The sequence below is a fragment of the Melopsittacus undulatus genome, chromosome 4 (assembly GCF_012275295.1).
Source record: "Melopsittacus undulatus isolate bMelUnd1 chromosome 4, bMelUnd1.mat.Z, whole genome shotgun sequence".
Taxonomy (NCBI): domain Eukaryota; kingdom Metazoa; phylum Chordata; class Aves; order Psittaciformes; family Psittaculidae; genus Melopsittacus; species Melopsittacus undulatus.
Window position 1 is genome coordinate 72,914,829 of NC_047530.1, and position 21,430 is coordinate 72,936,258.

At 40.1% G+C, this 21,430-nt stretch overlaps 1 protein-coding gene across 4 annotated transcripts in view; it reads right to left on the bottom strand.

Moving 5' to 3' along the window:
• GALNT13 (polypeptide N-acetylgalactosaminyltransferase 13) overlaps nucleotides 1–21,430 on the bottom strand; it is a 126,140-nt gene that overhangs the window by 96,979 nt on the left and 7,731 nt on the right. The window contains exon 2 of one of the 4 annotated variants that reach the window (XM_031053290.2): nucleotides 5,381–5,410. The exons of the other annotated variants lie outside the window; for them this stretch is intronic. Coding sequence (XP_030909150.1) covers nucleotides 5,381–5,410 — 30 coding nt within the window. The remainder of the gene's footprint in view (nucleotides 1–5,380; nucleotides 5,411–21,430) is intronic. 4 annotated transcript variants of the gene reach the window in all.

The window sequence follows — 21,430 nt, forward strand, 5'->3', positions numbered from 1 at the left end:
GGGGAGACCTTAGAGCAGCTTCCAGTGCCTAAAGGGGCCAGCAAGAAAGCTGGAGAGGGGCTTTCAACAAGGGCCTGTAAAAGGACAGGACAAGGGGAAATGGGTTTAAACTGACAGAGGGGAAATTTAGATTAGATATAAGATATTAGATATAAGGAAGAAATTCTTCATTGTGAGGGTGGTGAGACACTGGCACAGGTTGCCCAGAGCAGCTATGGCTGCACCATCCCTGGAAGTGTTCACCACCAGGTTGTATGGGGCTATCAGCAACCTGGGGTTGTGGAACATGTTCCTGTCCATGGCAGGGGGTTGGAACTCTATGGTGTTTAAGTTCCCTTCCAACCCAAATCATTCTGAGGTTCTGTTCTATAAAAAGGATACAGTGAAACCCCTCAGGGAAACAATTAGGTGGGCACACTTAGTAATGGCTGTCAGTATGGAAGCCCATTTTGTTGCTACAATTGACGACAAGCTACAGATGCAAAGGGGGACTTTCCTATTCCAGTAATACTTTGCTGGGAAGTGTTAGCAACCCTTGGCACTTTCCTAACATCTTCACACCACAAAGCCATGCACTGCACCCTGCCTGCAAGGTTGACACCAGCTCCCATCCCTCAGAGGAAGTCCATTACCTAGCACCACCCAGAACCCCTTAGTGCATCTTTGGCACCTCTTCTGTAAGGCCTCCTCATACTATAAATCCTGCTCAATCAGCTGGGAATCCACTGCTTTCATCCTTCAGAGCTCTGCTGCTTTACACTATCAGAGGAAGGCTGAACTCCAACAAAAGCAGTAAACCAAGAGTAAAGTATGGATTTCCCCAGTTTCTACAGCTCCCAAGGACAAGCAATTCTCCCCTACAGCCACATCATGCTTTGTGCAAAATTACACATTAGTCTAATTAGCCACTTCTTAGCAAGAGGTAATGTCATCATGCACCAGGGTTTGGTAAGTAGCAAGGAAAATACAAAAGAGTCGGGTATGAAAACAACCTCAAAAGAAATGATCTCATTTCTAATTAAAGGCAAGGAGAAAAGCCAATTGATCATAGCTGTGTTGTACAATTTTAGCACGGCTTATTATTCATAAAAATGGAGGGGAAAAAATGTAAAGACTAATTGAAACAGCTACAGAATTTGTAACTGACTCCAGAAGCAGCACAGGTGACTGTCAGGCCTACAGGGAAGAGCACAGAGGAGAACAGAGCACTGCAGCCCCGCACTGCAGCTTCATGCACCACTCCAAGCCTGCACATCCGCCACCAAAGGGTGCAAGGCAGAACAGTGGGTGAACCACATTGTTTGAGGTGGTATAATGAGGATACCCTCTGAAGAACTGCTGTAGTTGGAAAACATCGCCATCAATTCCCACTCATGAATTAATAATGAGATTAAGGGCCTGATATGAAATCACAAATGGTTTGGTCTTAAATGACAACAGCGTGATCTGCAGCATAATAGGTGCTTTCATAACTTGCAGGCTTTAAATTCTTTAGGTTTTATTATTTGCATCAAATTTTTAACATCAGCTTTCAAGCCACACACATCCATCTTAATCCTATTAGGAAAAGCTGTCCGAGGATAAAGAAAGGACCAGATTACCCTTTTCATAGCAGTAGCACATCCCATCATTGACTGACCTAATCCATAAATTCCCATCTACATACACCAGCCAAATGACCAATCTACACAGAAAGTGACAAGTAAAGTTCAGCTAATATAGATTACATCTTGAAGATGCGCAGGAAGGAAAAAGAAGAAAAAAAGGGGGGGGGGGAAATAATAAGACTGGAAAAAATAAGCAATTTGAGCTTAAACTGGAAAGTCTCCTAACAACAACATAACTGGAAAATTCAACATGAGTTAGCTTTCCAAACCCAAAGCAACCTACACTTGGAAGGGAAGCATACACATAATGGCTGCAGTAAATAAAGTTTTAATTTATGGACAGGAAAATTATCAGATTTCAAAGAAAAGGTCTAGCAATCTCCCAACTAGTCCAATTTCCTGTGTGCAAATCACAGCCCCCACACATAACTCATTCAGTATAAAATTTGTATTGTGGCATCAAACCAAGACACTGTTTACAGCCTTGTTTACTCCTACTTAATTTGAGATTTCTCATATTTACATGAATACTGGCTAGAATGCATTAGCTGGACCATGCAATAGAAAACCAGGGAAGTGCCATCCAATTGCTATGAAAACAAGAAGCAGAAGCAGAGGTTACTTCTTCAGTCCTTCCCTGTGAGAGATCACTGAGCAACACCAGTATCAGAACAAGAGGAACTAACAAAACTGGCTGTAAGGCTGCAGCAATTAAAAATGAATGACAGTAACTGATTCTGAAGCCTTTTTTTTTAACCAGATTTCAGTCATCCCATGTAAAATACACTAATGACAAAATTAGAGAAAAAGGTGACACTGAAGTGCCACATTAAAAATATCACAACTTCAAATCTACAGTAATGCACACACATACTGTGCATATACACACATACTCCATGTGCATATTTGGGTGCATTGTGGTAAGCACATAAAGTTAAAACATAAAACATGCAACTTTAAGGGGAAGGAACCCTAAGACTAAATCACACCATTAATGCAATTTAGAAAAAAAATCATTGTAACATACGTATTTTGGGGGGACAGACTCACCGGCCATAAAGCAAACATTATTGCTTTTAAAGTCATTGAAAGACCAAAAGTGGACTGCGTAATTGCAGAAATCATTCTTTTACTCTTTCAGAAAGTGCTCACACTTCTTTTGTTGGGTTAAGTTGTAGATATTAAAAGGCACATATACATATATATGTGTGTGTGTGTGTGCATGTGAATGTGTAACTCAGCTTTCATAAAATATATTTTTATTTACTTTCACCATTTTTTTTCTAATTTATTATTTTTCCAAGATGGCATTTTTGACCAGAATTTTTTTGCTGTTCCAGTTAATGAGAAGTCACCCTGGATGTATGGTACCTTATGCCAGACACCACAGAGCCAGACACTCTGCATTGCTACACCAATTGCCCACTGCCAGTAAGATACATTTGCCAACAGAGCCAGTAATTATTTCATACCCAAAACTAATCATTCTTCCAAGAAACTACATACTGCGTGCAAACACTGGATGGTTTAATTAAAGCACTTCATGCATTTTTAATCACTGAAATAGACTGGGGGGGGGGGGGGGGGGGGGGGGAGAGACAGGATAAAAAAAAAAAAAAAAAAGACTGTTTATATAAGATGAATTCAGCCAGGCTGATCACACATAGAGGATACCAGGGAAGATCAATACGGCTCTGTGTTTTTAAGAGCAGCTCACTATACAATAAACTGTACTTTATGGGCATGTTCTTTTTTCTTTAAATCAAGAGTTGCTAAAAAAAATATTGTATAAAGCCATTTTAAAACCAATTTAACATTAACATTTCACATCTAATACAAATATATTTTTTTCTATGTTTTATATTGAAAGCTTAGTTTTTTCTGTGGAATATAATCTTTCCCAAAAAACGTTCCTGGATGAGAAAATAGCACAACTACAGGTACATAGCTGTAAACATACCAAGGTTTCTCATTTAACTACAGACACTGAGAAAGAAGCTTGCTTGAGTAATGAAAGTTAGAAGAACTGTAAGAAAAACAGCTTCAATTAAATAAGAGCAATATCACAGCTAATGCCTTCCAACTTGCAACTTCAGTGGAAAACCAGAACTATAAAATAAAAAAAAAAATAAAATAAATAATTAAATTAGGCACTATTTGTCTTGTCACTATTTCCCAGCTGAACCTATACAAAATGTTGAGAAACATTCCTTTTTAACCCTACCAGAGCCCCATTCTCCCAATTCTTGACATATATTAATTGCTCTTGTTGAATCTGCACTACAAAGTCAGGAAATTCATTACACTAAGTAACACCTAGGATGAATGCACTCACATTGAAAACGTGGTTATTCTAAAATTAGAAGGCATTTTATCCCCTTTTCCTTTGCTGAAAGAGCAAAGTAGCACGAGGAAAACACCACCAGTTAGGAATACTGTAGTTTTTAATTTAAATTATTCCAGAAGCAGTTAATTTGCTGCCAGAGAGGTTGGCAGCATAGCCCCTCAGCCAGCAGGAAATGCTGCAAATAAGAAAGAAACTTGCCATGAGAATGAAGGCTTCCCTAATTGCTCTCACCTTTATTTATTCTCCTTCTTAATGTGATATGCTAATTGTCCCGCTTCAAGCGTGTCCATTAATTCTGATCAATGCAGTAACTAAATAAAGCAAAAGGTGGGTGACATGCCAGGTGAAGCACACTGCAGGAATCCTGCCTGGTGTTCTATAGGTGAAGATAGCAATGCAACCACTCATGGGATCAGCCATCACAAGGTGGCAACAGGAACACTGTGAGGTCCCGCACGCTGCTTACACCTCAGCCTGGTGGGAATGCAGAATCTGGAAACACCCCCACACTGAGTTTCATCTAGAATGGCCAGGATAGAAATCTCTCCTGCTCTAAAAATGGGGCAGGAGACACTATCTGTATGAGTTTTGAACAGAGAAAAAAGAGGAAGGGAGGGAGGAAATCAACTCCCAAATTCCAGATGCTTTACACTAAACTCCTCCCTCCCCTTGAAGGAACAATCCCACGTGGACAAACTGCTGAAGTGGGAAAATGTAATGGGACATACAGAGAAACTATTCTCATCCTCCACCTCAACAGATCAAACTAAATGATCTTTAAGGTCCCTCCCAACCCAAACTATACTGTGATTCTGTGATTATGGCTAAGCTTGCACAGGGATTAGACAAAGGCACTTTACCTCACCTTTCCTGCAAGTGGGCTGCTGTGGGAGCCTCAGCCACAGGCTGGTAAATGGTGCAGAGTAACATGCAGGTCCAGGAGAGTCACCAGAGACAGATGCCTAAATGGTATGAGGTTCCCAGGAGCGCAAAACAGTCATTACAGGTTTGCTGCTTTTGCAAAATTTGTCACAGAATCATAGAATCATAGGATACCAGGTTGGAATGGACCTAAACGATCATCAGGCCCAAGCAAGAACTAGACTAGATGTTCCAACACCCTGTCCTGCTGAATTCTAGGTGTCCAGCATTGGGGAATCCACCACTTCTCTGGTGAGATTATTCCAATAGCTGATACTTCTCAGTGTGAAAAATTTTCCTGTGTCCTTTTGGAATCTCCCCAGGATTCCAAATGCAATTGGAATCTCCTGGAGATTCCTGGAGATTAGTCTTGTGTATGAAACTGGAGCTGGAATCAAACCAGTTCCTCCCCAGGAGTAATTTAGGCCCATTATCCCCTGTCTTCTCCATATGATTCCTTGTGAAAAGAGAGTCTCCATCTTCTTTGTAGCCATCCTTTAAATACTGGAACATGCTGATAAGGTCTCCTCTGGGCCTTCTTTTCTCTAGGCTGAACAAGTCCAGCTCTCTCAGCCTTTCCATGGCTTCCCAGTCCTTGGATCATCTTTGGACCTTGGCCCTTCTCTGGACCATCTCCACCCCATCCACAGCTTTTTAGTAGAGCAGAGACCAAAACTGAACTTTGTGTTCCAGGGGTAGCCCATTCCACTTGTTAGTCCCTGGGACAGGCACAAGCACCAATAATCGTTGCATCAAAAATGGCCATGAAAGCAGCATAAGTAAATTCCACAACATACCAGCAACTCAGAGGTAAAAAGAAACAGACCGCTAATGAGAAGCATTAAGATGACAAAGTTAATATTTTAACAATTTGTTGTGGTTTAAACCCAGCCACACAGCTCTTTCACTCACTCCCCCCCCCTTCCTCCCCCAACTCCCGGAGAGCTGGGGAGGAGAATCAAAAGAATGTAGTTCGCACAGGTTGAGATAAGAACAGTCCAGTAACTAAGGTATAATAAATCACTACTGCTGCCACCAATAATAATGATAAAGGAAATAATAAGTGAAGAGAATAAGACACCTCACCACCCATTGACTGATAACTTATCCCACCCTGCTTGCCCAAGCACCGACCCATACCTCGTCCATCCCCCCAGAGCACTAGCCCTTCCAGCTGACTCTCAGTTACATCCTGGGCATGATGTGCTATGGTATGAAATACCTCTTTGGTTAGTTTGGGTCAGGCGTCCCATCACTGCTTCCTCCCAGATTCCCCTCCTCCCTGGCAGAGCATGAGACTCAGAAAGTCCTTGGCCAGACCAAACATTTGAGCAGTAACTAAAAACATCGGTGCTATCAGCACCGTTCCCAGGCTGAAAGCCAAAAACACAGCACTGCACCAGCTACCAAGAAGGAGAAAAAAAATGACTGCTACTGCTGAACTCAGGACACAATTCCAGATAATATTAACCTACTTTAGAAAATGGAATATATATATAGGTATAAAAAGAATAATAAAAAATAATTTTAAATATTTAAGTAGCAAAATTTAATCAAGACAGAAGGAGGGCAGGAAATGTGCTGTCAATAAAAACAAATTTGTAAACTGCAAAAATAGAAACCCAATAGTCAAAGATGATCAGGTCTCAGATGAAATTAACAGCAAACAGGGTTTCACAGTCAAGGAATCAGCATGTGCATGCACGTGTGCACCCAAGCAAAGAATAAGAAATTTCTATGCAAACTCAATTTAATTATGTTTTAAACGTGCTTCTAAAACTCAGTAAAATCTATTTTCAGCACAGCATGAAGTCTGCAGGAAAACAGACTGCATTTAGAGGATACATAAATATGTTTATTCTCCTGAAGAGGTTTTGTGGGGGTGTGAGTGTGTTTCAGTAGTGATGTATGGCTGCAAAGATGAGAAAATTGTCAATTTTGTAGAGCATTAGCTAAATTAATGGATGTGTTAGCATCACCATAATGGAAGCAGAATATGGGGTCTAAAGATTAAAAGACTTCAAACAAATTTAAACCCATCAGCTCTACAAACTACAGTAACAAGTAACTAACACACAACCAATTAGAGTCATTACTTACGTCCCCTGAAAAAAAAAATAAAACAAACTAAAAACAAAATAACAAAACCAAAACATTTAAGAACAAACACAAGGGGACAAACACTGACTAAAGCTGTCATGTCCAGGAGACTTTCATATAGTGAAATCCATCTCTAAGAAGCTTGAATTCTTATGCAGCATGAAGGAGCTATGCAGACTTGTTCCAAAAGGTTTCAGAAGAACAATAAGGAAAAATAAAACACAAAGACTGAAAGCTAAATTAAAATTAATTTAGATTTGATTTGTTTCATCAGAAAGTTAATATTCTTCTTCTCACACAAGAAGGTAACATTTCCAAGTATTAATAAGCCTCAGACTGCTCCTCTATATCTGTAAAATACTATTCTTGGCATTGAAGAGCTGGCATAAGCAAGGCACATATGAATTTGGGCTCTGTGCACTGTGCGCAGCAGCAGCACACAAGCACAGCCAAAGCAATGCTGCTCATGGGGCTTCCAGCACCAGAGAACAGGATTTCCAGCCCACCACACAGACATGACTACACCATCAACCACAGAAGACTATGACCACTGGTGCACAATGCTGCACAGACTGTGTATGCATCATCCTCCCCCTGGTGCCCTGCTGCCTTCTGCCTTGCTAGGAGGGCTAGGGCAGAAGCAAACCAAACCAGATTCTCACAACTCCTCTTGCAGCACTCGACCCTTCACAATTGTAACCATGCACACAACAGACATACTGCCTTTTCTTCCAGGGCGTGGGAGAGCAGGTGGCAGGGGGAATAAAAATAAATTCAACCCCATCTGTATATACCTAAAGGGCTCTTGTGTTTATTCAATGCTCCTGAGCTGATTTAGCAGAAAGACATTTACTTCTTTCATAGAATCATACAATCCTATGATGGTTTGGGTTCAAAAGGACCTTAAAGCTCATCCAGTTCCAACCACCTGCCCTGGGCAGGGACATCTTCCACTAGACCAGCTTGCTCAAAGCCCTGTCCAACCTGGCCTTCAACACTTCCACACATTCACTGCTGAGGGCAGCTATGACTGTTCACAGGTATTGACTTTGCTGGTTCTATATTTATGAAAATTAGTAAAAGGAAACAAAGTAAAGGGAAATAGCTTTAAGCTAAAAGAGGGGGAATTTCAATCAGGTATTATGAAGTTCTTCCCTGTAAGAGTGACAGAGCACTGGAACAGGTTGCTCAGGGGGGTTGTGGAGTCTCCTGCGTTGGAGATATTCAAGGCCCGCCTGGACAAGTTGCTGTGTGATGTACTCTAGGTTACCCTGCTCTTGCGGGGGTTTGGACTAGATGATCTTTTGAGGTCCCTTCCAACCCTTGGGATTCTGTGATTCTGTGAGAGAGATAAGGCACTGGCACAGGTTGCCCAGAGAAGCTGTGGCTGCCCCATCCCTGACAGTGTTCAAGGCCAGGTTGGATGGGGCTTTGAGCAACCTGGTCTAGTGGAAGGTGTCCCTGCTCATGGCAGTGAAGTGGAACTAGAGGATCTTTAAGATCCCTTCCAAGCCAAACCACTTTGCAATTCTGTGATATAATTTCTGTATCATTTTGCTCTCAGAAAATTCTTAGCATGTCTTATACCTAGAAGCCTAGATCTCCGTCTGGCTGCCAAGGAGGTTTTGCATGAGTTCGTATATGGAATACAGCACGTGTCAGCATGGGCTCAGAAACCCTAGAGAACAGAGGCTGCATAATCACTGGGTGTGTTTTATTGTCCCAGCAAAAGCTTTTCCTGGGATCATAAGACACTGAACACCTCAAACTGGCACCCATGCTTTGTCCTGGCTTCTCAAGTCTTTTTATGCCTATTGCTAAGGACAGGATGGACAAAGGGAGAAAAGGCCTGGCTCCAGAACTGCCAAGGCTAAAATCGACTTATGAATTTCCACTCTTCTAAAATGCATTACAGCTCTGTGCTTTCACCATCTTGTTTTTATACCATGACATGAACACCAAGTAACACACACATCAATCTAACAGATTGCCTTTTTTTTTTTTAACCTTCTCACCACATAACCTGGTGACTACATTAGGTTATAACAATTAATCCTGTAACAATTTAGCAAATACAAGGAGCAACTAATTGATCAACAGAAGGTCTTTGTGCTGAAGAAGTAGGTTATAAGTGATCAGAAGGGAGCAGCTCCAAGGTGCCATGCATCCCCATCCATCTGTGCCCCCACACTTGCCGACCAAACCTGTAAGCTGCAGACAGCCCCAGCAACAATTAGAGGAGGTGAGTGCCTGGCAGCAGCACTCCAATTAGAAGATTATTATTGGGGAATTCCCACAAGTACTTACACAAATCTCATTACAAGCCTCTCAGTTTTCAGGAGAAAACACAGGTTTTAGTTTTTCAACACTGTTTTCAAGAAAGCAAACTCTGTGTCTGCCATGACACTTTCTGCATCCCTCCCTCCTTCCTCTGCTAGGAGGTGAAATGGGAAGCTCATCTCTCAGCCTGTCCCGTCAGTGGGCATCATAGAAGGTGCAAACAGAGCAAATAAGCTGAGAAAACACATTTATACTCCTCTTATTTGCTTGGTTTAAAGACAAATAAAAGCCTCTCTCCTAGCCTACCACCCTGCACCAAACCTTCACGAAAGACATACTAAAGTACCCTCCAGCCCACTGAGAGTGCTCATTCTCCCCCATTTCAGTTTTGTGCTTTTGCCTGGAATAGAAGCACAACTGCACAATGGCTGAATTTGATAAAGAAATGGGAATGTTCCCATTCCAGCACAGACTTCTCATGCACACTGACAGATTACAGTTGTCTCCAACATTCAGCCCAACAAATATCAGCCACATTTTAACTAGCAAAGACAAAACCCGAGAAGCAATTGTGGTAAATGGACCGGTATCATGTCCCTGAGCTCCACAGAGCTAGTCTTGCTGCCAGGTCCTACAACTAGTCCTGCTGCAATACAGTTGGACCTAATTTGTTATTTCTATTATGTCCTTCATATGTTTATATCTCTCCAACAGAAGGAAGAACAAGCACTCTATGGACTAAGTGTATATTCTAGAAAAAGAGCACTGAACCACGCAATAAATGCATGCCCTGATAAATTGCAAATGACCTTTGTAACTGTGTGAAGAATTATTCCTGATGCTTGGACTGATGTTAAACTACAGGGATTACACATAGATAAAGCCTAGTCATACATGTGTTGTAGATGACAGTGTTGCAACACTGGGCCTGGGTAAAGCATCAAAGGACGGAAGCATCAATGCACACCTAGAACTTTGTTGGAAAGTTTGATACATTAAAGTCTCCTACCTTCACAAGACTTGGTCTGCGTGCTGTAGTAGCAATGCCCACTGAAAGATCTCCTTTCTTTTTCCACCATTCTACCCACAAGTTTAGCTTTGATCACAAGAGTTTAAACTTTTCCTATAGCCAACCAAAAGAAATCTTCAATTTAATCCTCAAAGGCATACTGAAGCAGTGAGCTTGCCAGTAGTAGACTAGAATGACGTTCTCAGTCCTGTTCTAACTTGGAATTTCTGTTGTAATGGCAAGGATTTTGCATAATAAAACCTTTGCATCAATGCTGTCCTTCATTATGGAAAGCTCCAAGCAAAAGGCATTTTTAATAAAAAGTGTTCCATATTTCTGTTATAACAATTTTGATTATAAAAGCAATAGGAAGCTGAAAATACAAAACTGGGAGCTCCACACTGTCACTGAATGCCTGACACTTTCTCTTGTTGTAGGTCTCCTTGGTGTAATAATTCGCATTAGAAATTACACTTTCATAATGGCACAGGTTTTAATTATACTTTATAACATTACTAAAGAAATAGGCTATTAGCTTCTACTCATAAAATTGTTGGCTTTTATTTTCTTATGTTATTTTAGAAATGGCTATATCCATTGTTTACAAAAAAGGCACCTTGACATCTTCAGGAAGAGAAGTCCTAACATCTTTGAAGCTTATTTTATCATCATACCATTTCCTCATGTAGTTGACCTTTAAACTCTTTTAATATCACAATTTTCCTCCTCCTTTTGCATTTTTCCTCTGATATCAAAAAGAACCCTGGATCTGCAGAGAATGGAAGATAAGTCACGATGCCACTGAGGAAAAAGTGGGAGTGTGGATGGGGTAGAGCCTGTGGAACCTGGGAAGTATCTTCCCCCACGCTCAGTGCCCTGAAGCAGGGTTCAGCTTCAGGCACCACAATGCAAATACCTCATGCATTAGAATATGCCAAAGAAGAGCAAAAACTGTTTACAAAACAATCATGCAAGACCAGAGGAACGTGGTTGTCCAGCCTAAAGACAAGTCTTACAGTCTTCAAATCATCGCAAGACAATTGCAGGTGGCACAGGCACATTAGATTGTCCAGGGTCTGCTAAAGAGTGATAGTACATAATTTTTTGCAGCAGGAAATACTCAGCCTAAACAATATTTAAAAAAAACACCTTTTCACAAGGAGGGTAATAAGTTGCTGGAAATAGTTGCCTGAGGAGACATCTGGCATTGCTCACCCCGAGTTCTGTAACAAATACAGACATGAGATCCAGCAACAGAATAGAGTAGCCAAGCTCCCTCTCTCCAATTTCAACAGGTCCGCTTACTCATCAAGTAAACGCTCCTGGCCACCTCTTACTACCTGAATCCAAAAGGCATTCCTCAGGGGTTAGTACTGGGAACAGCGCTGTTGAACACCTTTGTTGGTGACATGGATGGTAGGACTGAGTGCACCATCAGCAAGTGGTGATGTCAACATGACAGAGGGAAGGGATGCAACCCAGAGAGACCTTGACAGGCCTGAGAGGTGGGCAAGTGAAAACCTTATGAAGTTCAACAAGGCCAAGTGCGAGGTCCTGCACTTGGGCCAGGGCAATCCCAAGCACAAATACAGGCTACACAGAGACTAGAGTGAGAGAAGTCCTCAGAAGGACTTGGGGTGTTGGTTGACAAGAAGCTCAACATGACCTGGCAGTGTGCGCTTACAGCCTAGAAAACCAACCATGTCCGGGGCTGCATCCCCAGCAGCATGACCAGCAGGTTAAGAGAGGTCATAATCATACCCTTCTACTCTGCTCTAATGAGACCTCCCCCCTGCAGTGCTCCATCCAGCTCTGGGGCCCTCAACACAAGAAGGACGTGGACCTGTTGGAGCAAGTCCAGAGGAGGCCACAGATGCCCCAACGGCTGGAGCACCTCTCCTATGGAGACAGGCTAAGAGAGCTGGGTTTGTTCAGCCTGGAGAGCAGAAGGCTCCAGGGAGACCTTAGAGCAGCTTTCAGCACCTAAAGAGGCCAACAAGGAAGCTGAAGAGGGGCTTCTTATAAAGGCAGATAGGGACAGGAAAAGGGAGAAAGGCTTTAAACTGAAAGAGGGGAGATTTAGACTAGGTATAAGGAAGAAGTTCTTTCCTGTGGGGTGGTGAGGCACTGGCACAGGTTGCCCAGAGAAGCTGTGGCTGCTCCAGGTTGGATGGGGCTTTGGGCAAGCTGGTCTAGTGGAAGGTGTCCCTGCTCTGGCAGGGGCGCTGGAACTGAGTGATCATTAAGGTCCATTCCAACCCAAACCATTCCGTGATTCTATGATGGCTTGGGGGAGGAGGGGGGGGGGGGGTTGGGGGGAGGGGACTTTTTGTTTGGTTTGGTTTGGTTTTGGGGTTTTTTTGAGGGATTATAGAAGTGAGTCAAACTGATCACTTTCTCTGAAAATTCAAAAAGCCACCAGGTTACCCTCCATCTGTGGTCTAGTTGTCTACCAGAAAAACACAAACAAAAAAACAGTCCTTCACACTACAGCCACAGATATATGAACAGCAGAGTTTTAAGTGAATTTACAGACAATGTTCATTTCACAGAATACCTAATCTTTATGGTTTTATAGGATTAGCTGTCTACACTACTAACTAAAAGAATATACATTCATCACACTTACTGAATGAATAATTTTAGCACATCCTAATGATGCTTTTATTATTTTTGGTTTTTACCCCTTGTACCACTGACTTGCACTAACAAACAATAAACCAAGGCCAGTTTAATTTAGACGTTAAATTTGAGATGCACGATCTACTTGTGGGAAAGCAGTTCTCCGAGACTTACTCTGTCATCATGCTATAAAACTTAATGCAAGATAAACAGTATCTACTGCTGTAGCATCAGCTCTGGCTTCCCTTATTTCTTTTCTTTTATAAAGTACATCCTCAGAATGTCAGAGCAACTTCCATATCTATGGGAAGTCACAAACACTCCCAAAGGAAAATTATTTCAAGCATAACCATTTAATTAAAGATGACATAACCAGCAGTTAAAAGGCAGTTTAAGAAATCCCCATTGTAGAGACAGCATTATGCTTTCCTTTAGTACTAGCATCTTCAAAATATCAACAAAGCAGCAAGGAACATAAGAAAAACCATTATTTTCTCTAAGAAAATAGTTATCTAGAGGTAGATTCAAGCTTCCTAGCATTTGTCAACGTATAGCAAAAAAAAAAAAAGTTACATAAAAAATCCTACCATTCAAATGAAAACAAAGCATGTGCACAAAAAATCCAAATAACCACCAAACAAAACCAATCCCTCTCCTTTCTTTTCAGGATGTGTACAAATGCCTTCATCATCCTTCTCCTCTCCATCAGTGGGGTGCATAAGGAAAATGAACTGTCACATTTCAGCATCCATAACAGAACCGCCTAATTACTCATTCTTAAGACAAAAGAACAAAGGGATTCTGAAGCATAGCAAACATATAAATATAAATACTTTTTACACAGCATTTATTTCAATTTAATTGTCTTGTCATTTCATATTATAAGGACTAAAGTATCTAACACTTAGGACTACACAGATACCTAAATAATGAATACCATCAGATATAGTATCCTTGAGGAAATTAAATTAAATGCCTGAATGAAACGTTTATCAGTGACAAAGACCTTCAATCTTCAAAACAGAAACAGATGTTTGAGTAGTCAAAACAATAAAAAAAACAACAAAAGCATTTTCCTATGATATTTTTGCTCAATGCATCTACTTCCACATTTTCCCTTCAAGGAGACAACCCCAATCTCCTACCCTGGAGCATCCCACGGTTGGTTCAAAGAGAGCAATACATTCCACTGACCCATCCCGCCAGCAACACGTACATTCCAGCACCAAGAAAGCAACCACCTCCCCCATGATGTGTGATGCTGACAACAAAACAAGCCAGAAGCTCCACGAAAATACACACTAGCTCTTTTTATCTAGCAGATCACAAAAAGCAATTCTAAACTTCTGCAGACTCATACCAACTGCTAAATCTGCCCCTGGCAGAGCCATGGCACATTCCACTCAGAATTATGACTTTCACTGAGTAGCAAAATGAGGCAAATTGACATTTTATAAAGTTTAAAATAGGATAATTTAATGCACTTAAAATTTAAGACTACCAAAAGTGGAACCAACCACTGAACCCACTAGCAGAGTCCCAATACACCCTATTTAAACTTACGATTTCCATTGGAGTAGCAAATAAGGGAGATGGCTGCTATATAAAGTCTAAACGAAGAGAACTTAACATAGTTAAATTATTCCTAAACCGTAAAAGACTGACAAGTTTTTATTACAAAAGACTCTTATCACTTAATGGAGAAAGTCTTTTATGATTAACATTTTATTTGGTTTGCAGCTATCAACATTACATAAAGAACATTGTTCTTGTAATTCAACGCATTCTGGAGAGCAGAATTAGAGCAAGAGTACAATACTTAGAGCTGAATTCACTAGAACAGTTATGCACGATGTTGTATTATGGAAGTATACGTGGTTTGGGTTGGGGTTTTGAGGGGTGGCTGGTGGGGTGTTTTGAGATTTTATTTCAGTGTTGCTCATTACAGTCCCTATGCACTTTTATGGACCTCAGGGGAGCCAAGCCCTATGTCCAAGTGCAGAACCCGATCCCCTGCCTGGCCCCGCAATGCAAACATGGCCAAAACAGTTTCATCGTTTTTGCTAAGCGCACGCCAACTCTGTGGAGAGCCCACAGTGTTGCATGCATAAGAAAAAAATTAAAAAATAAGGGCTTTAAAGACTTCATAATTGAAATTGAAAATAAAATTCTAGTCTAAAATAAACATCAAATTGGCAAATCTAAGCAGCAGCATGCCATGGACTTCTAAAGCTAAGTGCACTGAAAAACTGCAATTTTACAGAGACAAGCAATCACTACTGCAGTCTTGAAATCACCATGCTAAGAAGAGCCATCCGCTGTAACTAAACTGGGCTAATTTATTTAATGACTATCTTTAAGCATTCCCTGCTCCTCGTAAGTATTCTCAGTATCTGGTAGTCAGTATCTGGTAAATCCATTAATCTATTAGACAGCTCACATGTACATATAACCCAGAGTAAAACCTGACCTACTTCTACACAACTTTAAAAGACGCTTCCCTCAGAGTACCTGACTCCTCAGGAATACCTGGGGGCAGTAAACAGGTCAGAAGTCTTGTGAAAGCTCAGCTCTCCTGCCTCCCTTCAAACACTTCCTGATGAATTACCATGGAAGCCAGACATTCTTCCTGGAGTCCTCACATGATGACTGAAGGCAAACCGAGTGCAATAATGGTAGCTCTAATTAGCCTTGTAGTGCAATAGGGCTCCAGCATTTCCCAATGTTAGCTGACACACTAGTGGTCAGGTATTCTACTTAGGGTTTTATACAAGGTATGATTTGGTAAGCTAATTACTTGAAACAACTGAAAAAAAAACACAAAATAAACCATTAAAGAACACAAGTAAAGAAATCTATAGATACATTCCCACATTACAGGCTCATGCAAAATAATGTGGTATTCTGCACAAAAGAGGGTCCTTGTATCCCAGCTAATTCCACTCTGTCATAAGTGGAATTTGGGATTTTTTTTTGAATGATCCATGAATTCAAGGACTGACCCATGAAGAACTCACTGCACATTAATGGCATAATGCTCTTAAATGGTGCACCGAATATTTTTCATAGTAAGTATTCTGTGCAACTAGGCCTATGTTTCCTATTTTCTATAGGAAAATCTAAGCATGCTAGAATCACCATACAGAAAGTGATTAATTTTGCCTAAAACTGGGAAAGAGAAAAATAAAATCAAGGGGTTTTTTATTACTTTTGGTGTATTAAAAAATAATATAATGAAACAGTAATCTGATGCAGCTTTTGTAATACAAAAGTTTTTATCCAAACTGTACACATGGTCATGTCTAAATGCTTTAAATACCCAGTTAAAATGATTTAAAAACACACTGTGTAAGACAATCCACTTACAAAAGGAAGTGGAATTCCAGCAAAAATGCATGAGAGATCAGAGTTCTAATCTACTTTGTTTTGGAACAGGAAAAAAGCTAACACAACAACCCCAACACACTACACTCCTGTTCAAATGTATTCACTAAAATAGAAATACCCCAAACCCTGTTTAAGCTAAAAACACTGCCCTTGTAACAGTTCTTTGAAAAACTCATAGGAGATTCAATACAGTTTCATATACACTTTCCTGAAAAGAAGCCAACATCATTTTCAAACTGAGGGGCCAAAGGGAAGTGTTCTGCACAAAAGCGTCTTACATTATGCTTGGCAAGTATTTACAAACTAAAACTTTCAATTAATGATGAAAAGAACTCGACATAGGTTTTCAAATATTTAGCCACTGCCCAATGTCAAAGCAAGTTAGACATTCAGTTTTAGTATAAGGAAACAGAAGTTAAGCATAAATGTATCTTTACATTTCTAAAGGCACAATGCACATTCACAAAATAAAACACACACCATTTAATTATTCACTAGTCCTTCACACTTTAAAACATTCTATAACACACTATAGCAAGTGTATTCCCTCAGCATGGTATATCAAAATATGGTGCTGATCGCTGCAGTTTTACAACATAATTTGACAGGCTGATTATATTAATATAATACTTTCCAGAATTTTTTTGTGTGGGGATTGGTCTTTTTGTGTTTGCTTTTTTTTATAGTGCTGAAGTCTGATACAAGTGTAACAAGTTGGCATTCAGCATATACAAAATATTCACCAAATGACTATATGCAAAATTATTTAACATTTAAGAGCAAGCTCTGCAAACCACAGAGGAGGAAGTAACTAGAACACCAAGCCAATTTTTTCCAGGAATGATTCCACCAGTTCCAGGCAGCATATGCCTCTATAAATTCCTTCATGGAAGAGCAGTGTAGAACACTGCAGCATATGCCCTCTTAGGTACAAAAATGCACACTAATTCCATGAGCATGGTGCTAGCTTTATGTGTAAAGAAATTGCAGACATGAGCATTGATCAACAAAATTAAAAAGACAGAAAAGTTGTGAATTAGAGATCCACAACCCTGGAGAAGGCTTCCAGGAGACTTTACAGCACCTTCCAGTGCCTAAAGGAGCTACAGGAAAGCTAGAGAGGGGCTTTTTACAATGGCAGGTACTGTAAAAAATACAATAAGATACAAGGGGGAACGACTTTAAACTGACAGAGGGCAGATTGAGATTAGATATTAGTAAGAAATTCTTCCCTGTGAGGATGGTGAGGTGCTGGCTCAGGCTGCTCAGAGAAACTGTGGCTGCCACATCCCTGGCAGTGTTCAAAACCAGGTTGGACAGGGCTTGGAGCAACCTGGTCTAGTTGAAGGTGCCCTGCCCATGGCAGGGGGGTTGGAACTGCATGATGTTTAAATTCCTTCCCAAAACAAACCATTCTAGGATTCCATTATTATACTTACTCCAACACGCCTATGTGCAAAGCTTTACTTACAATTGAACTATATTTCCAAATCTGTACATTTGCTCTAGACTTACCTACCAATTTCGTATTATAATTGCTCTTAAAGGGTTCCTTTGCTGGTTAATATTTTCCTAAACCTTACAATGCACTCTACCATCTCTTGAGGAAAGTCAGGTTTACAGCCGTGTTGTGTCTCTCTGCAGTGAGGATTAGTAGAAGTAGTAACACAGAAACAAGAAGTCTGAAGCATGCCTCCAAGTTTTCTCTTATTCAGCCAAGAAGCTTCCATTTCCAAAGCACAGCAGATTAATTTTTTTTTGCATGTAGATCAGCTATGAAGTGCATAATTAATGGTGACTTGAGAGAGGAAAGGACTATTTCTGGCACAGCTAATACCAAGCATCCTCACAACAGGATTCAAACCTGCTGCCAAGATCCCAAGAGGCCCAACGCAGACATGAACTTACAGCACTTGAAGAACAGAGGAAGAGATGGAACTACACTGGTCAGGTCAGAACAGAGCCTGCTGCAACAAACTAAACTTAATTTCATGTTTAAAAAAAGTAAAAATAAAAAGGATGAGAAAGAAAGAAAATGCTGGGCAGACATACTTGGCATTGTAAGGGTAGAAAATTGAGCAATTTCAGAGTTAAACGCTTCCAATTTATTTCCAACTTTAATCAAGCCCTAACAATAAAGTCATAAAATACAATGCAAAAAGATTAATTTCCACATTAAATAAATATAGGATTATATCATGCTTCAATTAAACGCAGGCAGTATTGATAGCAAAAAAAGCTTCGGATAAGTCAAGGAAGAAAATTAGGACAGAGAGCAGTACAAAATATCTAATTAATGACAGCAGTTCATCTGAACATGCGCAAAATGCACCCACTTTCATCCTGTACTCACTGATCCCCTCCATGCCAGGAGTTAAAAGCAGACAGAATAGAAATCTTCGCAGTTTCAGGATGGTACAAAAGCAGAGTGTAACAATGTGTTACTACAGCACCCCTACTTTTATTTAACAAAAAAAAAAAACCCACAAACAGAAAAAAAGGGATAAAGTCAACAAGAATAGAAAATGTGCAGAAATACTTTCAGGTATGAACTGGGCTTTTTTGAGTATTAGGATACATTTCCACATGCATGTATGTGAATCAATGAAACAAAGTACTTTTCTGTTATTTTCCAGATATTTTTTAAACAATTTGAATAAACTAATTAACTGATCTTTTATAAATTTTATTTTGCTCGTTAGCCTCAGGAAAGCTTTTAGTTATGTAAAATAAAGTCAATATGGAGGTGTGAAAAATCATACTTCTGTGATGCAGAAGTTATGTTTGATGTACTATTATTCCAGTGCCAGACAGCTTAGTCTCAAAATGCTTCCTAGATCTCTCTTCATTAAACAGAATGCCTTTTTTAGCCGAATACTAAAGGTAAATGACACCTTTCTGCAACTGGTAGCTGACACATCACAAAGGGCACAAAATACCAGATGGTATTAATAACCTCACATGGAACTGCTAGAGCAAGTCCAGAGGAATTCACAGCAACGCTCAGAGGGCTAGAGCACCTCTCAAATGGAGACAGGCTGAGAGAGCTGGGTTTGTTCAGCCTAGAGAAGAGAAGGGTCTGGGGAGACCTTAGAGCAGCTTCTAGAACTTGAAGGAGGATGGCAAGAAAGCTGTAGAGGGACTTTTTACAAGGGCCTGTAGGGACAGGACAAGAGGTAATGGCTTTAAACTGACAGAAGGGAGATTACATATAAGAAAGTAAGTCTGTACCATGAGGGTGGGGAGGCACTGGCACAGGCTGTGCAGAGGAAGCTGTGGCTGTCCCATCCCTAGCAGTGTTCAAGGCCAGGCTGACTGGGGCTTTGATCAGCCTGGTCTAGTGGAAGGTGCCCTGACCATGGCAGGGGGGCTGGAACTAAGTGATGATTAAGGTCCCTTCCAACCCAAACCATTCTAGGATTCTATGATTTTTCTTGATGCTAAGAACCTGGTTTGATTTTTGTTTGCTTGAATGCAGAGTAGAATCCCAAGGATGACATTGGAATGAATTTCACTATGATTCTTCATTCTTTATTATGCAAATGAATGCTCCCGTTAGCTTGTCAGAGTTGGCAATCAAGACTCTGGAGAATGTCTGTAGCTCAACACTTTCATTAGAGCATACATGAATACTGTGCATGACATCTACTAAAAAAATTCTCAAAGGATGGCATTTAGAGATAGAAACAATCATTGCTTTACAATAGATATTATGATTTCTAGTTACTATTCAAATTCCATATTGCACTAATACTGACAAGCACCATTTTAAAGCATTTCTTAGAGATAAAACCAATTGCTATTTATTTCAAAGTTGCCCTAAAATTCCCTATCATCCTGTTTCAGAAAAAAAAAAAAAAAAAAAAAAAAGCAGTTGAAAACTGTGGCTTCAAGCTATCATAAAACTCACTTCTCTTACTTTGCAAAATAAAAAAGTGGCAGCATTTGACAATTTAACTTGGTGTTTCACATTACACTGTATGCCCTCTCAGTAATCCCCATTTCTCCAGTGATTTGCTGTATTTCTACAGATCTATACAGAGCTCATTTGAGATGGAAAACAGTAAGGAAGAGATTCAAGTATACTGTGTAATTTGTAGAACAGTTTAAGGATTATTTAAAATTGGATTAAGAAGGGCTGATGGCAGCCTGAGCTTCACATTTTTTCTTGCAAACAGACATGTGTGGACTGACACTATTTGTAAAGCTTTCCTGAAACAAAAAAAACTTCATTCATAGTCTAGAAGTGTGGTGTCAATAACCAGAGAGGAGACATAACTTTTAGGCAATCCCTACTATAAAAGCTTCTGACAATAAAAGTATGTGAGGTTTTCATGAATCCTTCTTAGTTTTCATAAAACGCTTTTCTCCGAAGATGTTGACTGTAAATAAATTTTGCAAGCAAGGAGGTATTTTGCAAAAAGTAAACAGTGCCAAAAAGAATTTCTGGTAATCTTAGGATTCATCTGTTGAATATAAAAAGCAAAACAGAAAACCCAAAAGCCTTCAAAGCAGCTGGAAAGCATATTCTGCCATTGACAAAGGAAAGTGTATCTTCTAAAATTCTGGGTTTCGGTTAATCCTCATGAAAATTATGTGACGTTTTTAACACAGACAGAAGACTGGCTTCTTTCTTCTGCCTTACAGTACAAACAATTTACGTACCTTGCTATCAGAAAGACTTATTGAAATATTAATTATAATGCAAAATCAAACCATGCCTCTGCTGCACACACACAAATATACACACTGTTTAGTCATAGGCATCCACAGCTACTCATCAGTTTAAGCTGCCTGTCTCTCAAATAAAAATTGTCAAGGGCAACGTATCTATTTCTAGAAAGGATGGTACATTTTTCTGCCTATCTTGCATATTCAGCTAGCAGTAAGATCATTTCCCTTGAAGTATTTTAAACTTTTCACAGGTTCCTGTGATCTTAGATTATACCTCCATCATTAAAGCCAGTAATATTTATCCATCTACTGGGAAAAGCAAATTGTCACCATTTATACAAAAGATACTTTTATATTATACTATTAGACATAAAAACTTAAGCTGTTATCAAAAAGACATACATTTATTAAATACACGCAACCCCAACCAGCAAGACATCTCTATGCCTACATTTCATTCACGAGCTCCACTTTGAGAAACAC